Source organism: Cynoglossus semilaevis, chromosome 7, assembly GCF_000523025.1.
Source record: "Cynoglossus semilaevis isolate Cse_v1.0 chromosome 7, Cse_v1.0, whole genome shotgun sequence".
Lineage (NCBI taxonomy): Eukaryota > Metazoa > Chordata > Actinopteri > Pleuronectiformes > Cynoglossidae > Cynoglossus > Cynoglossus semilaevis.
Genome location: NC_024313.1, coordinates 1,210,381 through 1,217,778, shown reverse-complemented (window position 1 = coordinate 1,217,778; position 7,398 = coordinate 1,210,381). Strand labels below are relative to the sequence as shown.

Here is a 7,398-nt window from a genome sequence, read left to right as displayed (position 1 = left end):
TTTGTTGTGTTTTCTACCGAAGATGAGACTCTGTTGTCAATTACGCTCTGCCCCTTTGGCTCCAGTGAATGAAACACTGTCGTTGATCATATCATTGTTCGTTTTTAATACGAGCCAATGTTTCTGCCAGCATTGTTTTCATCTGTGATTGAGAGCATTGTGGCGAGGGAATTTTTCCAAAGAATTTTCACTTCATAACAACCAAGGAGGAAGAGAAGTCGCAATGGTCCTGTTTTTAGACTCAGGTAAAGGAATAGTGGTAGCACATTAGGTGATATTTGTAATATCATTTTCATCGAGCGACCACAGTGTTGAGCTTGGCGCTGCCTTGTTGGCAGTGAAACATGACTGAAATATTTTTCACTTTACTTCATGTTAAGCAGGCAACATATTGATTTGTTCTGAGAAATGTGCTGTAAAATTGAATAGGGAAGAGTCTCAGCTGCATTGACTGATGCCTATTAGGATCATGTGCGTCATCTCAGAGAAATTGATGTCAGGGTGGCTTCAACAGGAAATAAGATGGTCAAAATCTAGTGGGTTTTTTTAATGGAGCAGTAACATGCACCTGTACTGAGACACACTGGTTAAACAGAAAAATGGCCCGATCCTTGTTAGTTGGTAGCTGATGTTACTGTTATCAAACATTTTTAACATATGTCTTGCCACGGTTACTTTGTTTAAGTTCACATTATTTTGCTTTGTGCAAGGAAACATTTATTTCACAACAAACTGAGAATTTGTGTGTGTTTACATATGTATGTTATACAGACACAGAATATTCAAAGTTTTATTTCTTTTTACTTTATTCCTATTACTTTATAAACAATAACACTATGTATTTGTACTGTGTCAAAAGAAATCATTATAACAAACCATGAAATGTTACTATGTTCTTTTGCCAAAAATCGGTGAAATGGAACTGTGTTACTGTTTCCTGGGTGTTACTCATTTTGCAAAGTTTAAGTTAAGGTCATTATACACCAGGCGATCTTGAAGAGCACAGTGAGGACCTGTCATAAAATGTTCAGTGCCAGTTGAACTGTGCAAGGTATTGTCAAGAAATATGAGAGGTTAGAAGGCACACATTGTCAACTCGGCTCCACAGGAAGATTCAGTGACGAGTCCAGATCAATCCTGGATATATTACCAAGACCCTAGTGGCAGGACTGAGCTCCGCTGATGCTCAGCGAGAACAGGTAGACAACTAACTTTTTTGAATAGAGGTGAAAGGGTTAATATCATTTTAACTTTGGTATTATCTCGTGCTTTGTAAACTAATTTTATTACTATCAGAAACGAAAGAGTTTGATTAGAATTTGTCATTTGTAATTTGTTATTTAGAACGTGCTGAACGGGATTGAAATAGCCTAAATAATTTCTGTGAAGAAACCGGATCTTGTTTTCTCTTTCCGTGAACACTCGCTCCATCACGTCACCAGTCTATGTGTAGAAATTTAGACTTGCGTTGTTATTTGTCCTCTGTGGTTTTGGGGTTCAGCCCTTTAACCTGTGTTCATGTGTGTTTCAGAGTGGCCGGTCACCCTCTGGCCCAGAACGAACGATGCCTGCACATGTTCCTACAGGACGAGAGCGTGGACAAGAACTACACTCCGTCCAAAGTCAGACAAGCCTGAACAGAGAATGTGATCCGGCTCGATGGGACAACCCAAAGCTCTTGTCATTGCTCCAGGTTCCTCTCAGACACAAAAACATTTCACAGAGCATCTCCCCTCCTCGCTTCCTCCAGAATAATGCCTCTTTTAGTTTTTTTGCGTGAACATGACGTGTGTATGTTTTCACTTTATATTTGGAGTCTAGGATGTTCACCGCACATCTGTGGTTCAGAGGAATTTCTCTTCGTGTCTAAAAAAAAAAATGCCACTAACTCAGAGATATTATGTATTTATCATTTAGCTACATCTTGAATATGTTCATTGATATAATTCTATTAAATTAGTCTTCTATGTATACAGAGCTCTTGTAAAGACAAACATTTTGCGTCTAATATATATATATATATACAGTATCTATACAACAATGGCATGTTGCCCACCACATAAAACATCTGAAGACAGATATTTGATGGGCTTTCACTTTGGAATCACACACATTTGACCCTCTCGTTGAACAGAAGCACGTGTGTGTATATGTGTGGGTGTGTGTATACGAACCAGCAATTATCAGTGATTTTTCTAGCAGAAGAGACCTAATTTACACAGAAGGAACTGCAGTTTTTCTACAGTCTATATGCATTTTGAGATTTGTACACTGCTGTGCCATCATTTTGTTTGTTTGTTTATTCCTAAGATTTTCCAATAAAAAAAAAAGGTGAAACGGAACAACATTTCAGGGTTTGGGTTTTTTTCTATGTGCTGTTTGATTCTCAACCGATGTTCCAGATGCTACAGTCATTCCTCACACTTTGCTGTTACATTAATTATTTAACACATGCACTGATGTTTATTTCTTTGTTTAAAGAGGTTATTTACCCACAGGTGTGTATAAGGTTGAGGTTTTTTGATTTACAAAATAAATAATAATTGAACTCTTACATTATTTTATTCAAGTTAAGATACGGAGTCCTTTTGTCGTTAACACCAGGCAAAATTGTGTAATTCAGATATTTACTACATTATTTTATTCAAGTTAAGATACGTTAACACCAGGCAAAATGTGTAATTCAGATATTTATGTGTTGCTCTATATCTTGTCAATGAGACATTTTCATTGGATATTACATCAAAAGGAAAAAGCATTCAAAGTATTCTAAAGTACAGCTTTATCATATAACAGAAATTATTAACTAAATCCATCTCACTTTTGTTTAATCTTTGTTATTGTTCTTTCCACAACATTCCCAGATCTGGAGATTTAGCATCTTCACAGCCTTATACGACTTCTACCTGATGTTTCTCTGAGGATGGTGTTCCATGGGTCATCGGCCTCTCCCTTCAATCAGAGGCAACTCCACTGTGGTCAGTGACTGTTTTTTATTTCTTCTTGATTTAAAAGTATACTTTGTGTACATAGTGTTTCTGATGATTAACTGGAAGGTGAATTCCAGATTTGACCTTATTTTAACAAATTGTGACAAACAATACTTGGATTACCTGAAGCTGCTAAATCTGCTGAGAACACTTAATAAGATTGGTGGTTTTAAAAATGTGTTGTCTATTATAATACATAGCAATTACTCTCTGTTGAAAATATTTGCTCTGTATTAAAGGAATCAGGGAGACCAATATTTGATTAGTCTCTTCCAAACCAGGGTGGCCAAACGGTAGCTCTCTCTGTCAGCAGGCATCAACACTGAGTTCCGTCCACTGGTAGATTTAATATTGAATGAAAAAAAGGTTCACTTCACTTTATTTTATTCTCTCAGTTACAATTCTAGATATATTTACAACAGCATAAAAACACCACAACTCACAAATAACATTCGCAAGTGCTGATTTTTTTTTTAAATCCAGTGTTAGTGTCTAACCTCACATTTAAAGTAATGTTTGTTTTGTTTTTGTTTTTTCTTAAAACGGGACACACCGACACAAACAGGACGGAAACCACTTAAATACAGACATCGTCTTCAAATAAGGTACTTTTAACATTGTCCTTTAAAAGTCTTCACTCACTGAGTTGTCATTTCCACATGTTGTCCTGCACGTGCGTTTGGTTTCAGCACTGCAAGACGGGACAGCGACTCACGTCGCTCCGTTACACCCGCGCCATCTTTGTTTTTGGTTTCCAATTGGCGATTGAACAAAGCAATAAGAAGATTTAATTGGTCATCAAGCTCATTGGTCTTCCGAGATTTTCTTTATATTCAAACGCGTCTTTATCCGCCGATGACAAAAGTTCGCCGAAAACAGACTTCGTTTCTCACTGCAGCTTTCGCGATCATTTCAAGTCATTTCTACAATGAAAATTACAGACCAATCCTTTACTAGAGCGACTGTAAACAGGCTACTGTGACGGCGGCGCAGTCTCTGTTTTAGTGAAGTCTATGAACAGCCTGTGGTGAAGATCTTTGTTTGTAACATCTGCTGTGACCGTGACTTCCACGGTCGATGACGGCTGCAGGACTCTGGAGCTCTCGGCCTTTTCTCCATGTCACCATAGAGTGATGGAAACTCATATATCACTGGACTTGTACATGTCGGAAAGAAGTCTGGTGATGGGAACGTTTCCGATGGTTTTCTTGAAGAACACCTCCTCAATGGTGGACGGGTTGACTGAGCGGAGAGCAGGGAGGAGCAGGAGAAGTTTGCCGAAGCGACAGGGTTGAGTCGGGTACCTGGGAAAACATCAACAGCTTTAGACCACTACTACTACGAAAAAAAGAAAAACTACCATGTTTGTTTCTCTTCTAAAAATCCATCTTCATCCTGAACGTGTGCGCGAACATATGGAGAACGTGCGCAAAAGTCCAAGGATTGAGCCAAAATCATATTTTACGCGCAAGTTTTTGCTTATGTATAACAATAATCTCTTGCACACAGGAAAAAATCACAACATTTTTGAGCTTCAGATAGCCTCGCCAATTACTGCAACATCTGTGCGAAAATTGCAGCTGATTGAAAACGTGCTCCTTCTCTTGCACCTGTGCAAAATTACCAGCAGACAACTGCGTCTTATTGCCTCATTGACTTCATAATGAATAATGGCTGCGGAGAGTGCTGCATATAAGAGCTTCTTTGCGCTGCAGCCTCTTCAGTTGACATGCAGTCTGTGCTCAGGCTCACCTGGTGTGAATGTAACTGTTGAGTGTGAGCTGCGCCTCGTCCTGGAGTGCGGCGATGGCGCTGGCGTTGCGGAAATTTCTCAGTTCAGTGCTGCCATGCGTGGGAACTAGAGGAGGAAGAAAGACTCCTGTTATCCTGAGTTAGATGTTAAAACTTCAGGAATAAGTAGACACAAGCCAGAAAACATTTTACATTTAGATACACTTGCTAACTAGTTTGCTCAGTAAAGTAGCTGTAATAGCTGCCGAATCATAACTAAAGTTAACCCAAAGATGTTTCAAATAAAAATGAAAAAATAGCTTACCACGGATATTAATAGTTAGCCTTAGCGGCCATAAACTTAATAACTAATGAAAAATAAAATACTGGCCCTGAAATTTTAAAAAAGTGAGGAGTGTTATTTATAGTATTATTTAACATTTGAACCAGTTTTAGGCCAAACACCACAGACAGCAACACTCACCGGCTTTAAACGTGACGATACATTTTAAACAGGCGAACTCTGTTGCGTCCAGACGCATCTGTCTGAATCTGGTCACCACCTCCTGCAGTGCTTGGATCTCAGAGATGATTTTGTTCATGCGCTGACTCTCTGTGTTTTCGCCGTTCAGTCCTGTTCATAAACAATGAGGCGTCATTACGCTGCAGGATAGTGCGGTGTGCTGCGGTTTGATTCAACCATAAACAGTTTGGGGCGAGTTTAACTCACCAGACACGGCCAGAAGAGTGGTCGAGTCCACGGGAATGGCCCACTGCGCGATGCCCAGAACAAACAACTCCCTCCAGGCGTCCTCCAGCAGAATCAGCTGTTAAATAGAAGTCGTTCCAGTGTTAAATGTTGAACAAGGATGCAGAATAAAACACGTTATTTGTGCATTTAAGCAGTGAAGAGCAAGAGGCACACGTGTGTAATACGTGGATTATTCCATTTTACGCAGAGTGGCGCTGTGACCTCTAACATCTGTCTGTCTGTGTAGTCGTGTCATCATGGCTGTTGATGGTAATGACAGTGTACCTGGTCAGATAAAGGCAGCGTGGAGAAGGCTGGAACACTTTTTGCCCACTTGATGCTCATGAAGAGCAGACGCGCCGCAGACTCACACACGGACTCCGTGGCCACCTCGTACAGGAACATGGGGGTGGCGCTGACTTCGTGGGGATACTGCAAGAAATGAAAGGATAAAAAGGTCGTTTGAGTCAGAGTGACACTGTTCATAACAACGAACCAATTCAGCTCAGGCTTCCACGGGGCTGTGGTGGTTGTTGGCGATGGCTTTAGTGTGAAAACTCTGCTCTAATTAGAGGATTTGTAGCTGTAAACAGCCTGAAAATCTAAACAGGAATTCCACCTTGTAACTTGTTGAAGAAACTCCACTATATCCCTCCCTGATACAAATATCCCTTGGATACCATGAGCAAAATATTTTAATTTTTTTCCCTCTGACCTCAGATAAAAAAAAATCTTTACTTTAGTTATAATCATTCATAGTAACTTATACTAATTTATCTTTACTTTAATTTAATTTAAATTTAAAACATTCACTTTTGAGAAGGTTTAGACCTAACACAGAGAAGGGTTAAGAATCCTTAAGTGAAAAACTTCAGAGTAATCCATTATATGCTGAGGTCAGAAAACTAGTTAGTCCAAAAGCTGAAAAAAGGTCATTTAAAAATATGAGGATTTAACTACGATTATAAAATATTAATATGATTAAAAAATGCTCAAAGTAACAGATACACATCTGATAAAACACTCACTTAACTTAAAAAAGATCTTGTTTTAACCAAACAACAGTAATAAAGAATAAACTAAAATCTGGATCAAAGTGAACCTAGAAATGTTTCTATTTAATTTAAATCTATAAAAATATATTTTTAAAATAACCTTAAATTTGATCAGAAATATTAAAAATTAGAAAATTGTTGTAAAAAGATAAATATTTAATGGTGAAACCATTTCATCAACAAATATGTCCAACAGCTAAAAAGGCCAAAATGGCTAAAAGTTGCTGAAAATGATCAAAAGATCATTTATTTTAGGTTCACACTTTTATGTTGACCAAACTATTAAAACACGTGAAAAAAAAACAGCCAAAGATAAGTCATAGGATACAAAAAATCCACATGATGGTGTGTACCTTTGGTGTGGGCTGAGCCAGACCCACCATGGCCTGTCTCTCTGGGGTCGTAGTCACAGAACTTATCTCCAGGTTGTGAGGTTCCAGTTGTGTGACGGTGGTGAAGAAGGGAGGTCCTGCCAGAGAAGATCCAGAGAAATGTGTGGAGGTTCCGTTCACCTCTTTGTGGCCCCTAAAGTACAGGGCCACCTGTTTACGGATGGTGGACGTCCGGGGGCCCCTCTCATGTTGAACAGCTATGAGATAAGACCAAAACGTTTTAAAAACAAAACAAACTTCTATACAGTAGACTTCTAACGCTGTAACAATAGTAATACAATGTAAACAATTCCAAAAAATAAATTAGCATTTCTGCCATTTGACCCACATCAGTGTCAAAGGCACTTTTTCAAGTTTTCCAAGGTGTGTTTTCAACTAAGTCGAAAAAGAAAGACCAACTATAGTCTGTAACTACAGCGTTAATTTGACCCACATTAATTTAACTTCATTCTCAGTGTAACAAGCATTTGTTAAGCACC

General features: G+C 38.7%; 2 protein-coding genes across 4 annotated transcripts in view; one reads left to right on the top strand and one right to left on the bottom strand.

The window, feature by feature from the left end:
• The window catches only part of snx3 (sorting nexin 3), a 33,706-nt gene that overhangs the window by 8,610 nt on the left and 17,698 nt on the right, over nucleotides 1–7,398 (top strand). Inside the window, exons 4-5 of one of the 3 annotated variants that reach the window (XR_003050039.1) lie at nucleotides 2,865–2,978; nucleotides 3,556–3,595. Coding sequence is in view for 1 of the 3 variants with exons in the window: in XM_008312670.3 (XP_008310892.1) it covers nucleotides 1,532–1,637 (106 nt within the window). In the remaining 2 variants the exon portion in view is untranslated. Of the gene's footprint in view, nucleotides 1–1,531; nucleotides 2,343–2,864; nucleotides 2,979–3,555; nucleotides 3,596–7,398 lie in introns of those variants that run through there. The other 2 variants (XR_003050038.1, XM_008312670.3) reach the window with 2 other exon arrangements.
• Nucleotides 2,989–7,398, bottom strand: part of nr2e1 (nuclear receptor subfamily 2, group E, member 1) — an 11,844-nt gene continuing 7,434 nt past the window's right edge. The window contains exons 4-9 of the mRNA XM_008312669.3: nucleotides 6,881–7,116; nucleotides 5,758–5,904; nucleotides 5,452–5,548; nucleotides 5,206–5,355; nucleotides 4,743–4,848; nucleotides 2,989–4,294 (exon numbers count right to left, since the gene is read on the bottom strand). Coding sequence (XP_008310891.1) covers nucleotides 4,132–4,294; nucleotides 4,743–4,848; nucleotides 5,206–5,355; nucleotides 5,452–5,548; nucleotides 5,758–5,904; nucleotides 6,881–7,116 — 899 coding nt within the window. The 3' untranslated portion in view covers nucleotides 2,989–4,131. The remainder of the gene's footprint in view (nucleotides 4,295–4,742; nucleotides 4,849–5,205; nucleotides 5,356–5,451; nucleotides 5,549–5,757; nucleotides 5,905–6,880; nucleotides 7,117–7,398) is intronic.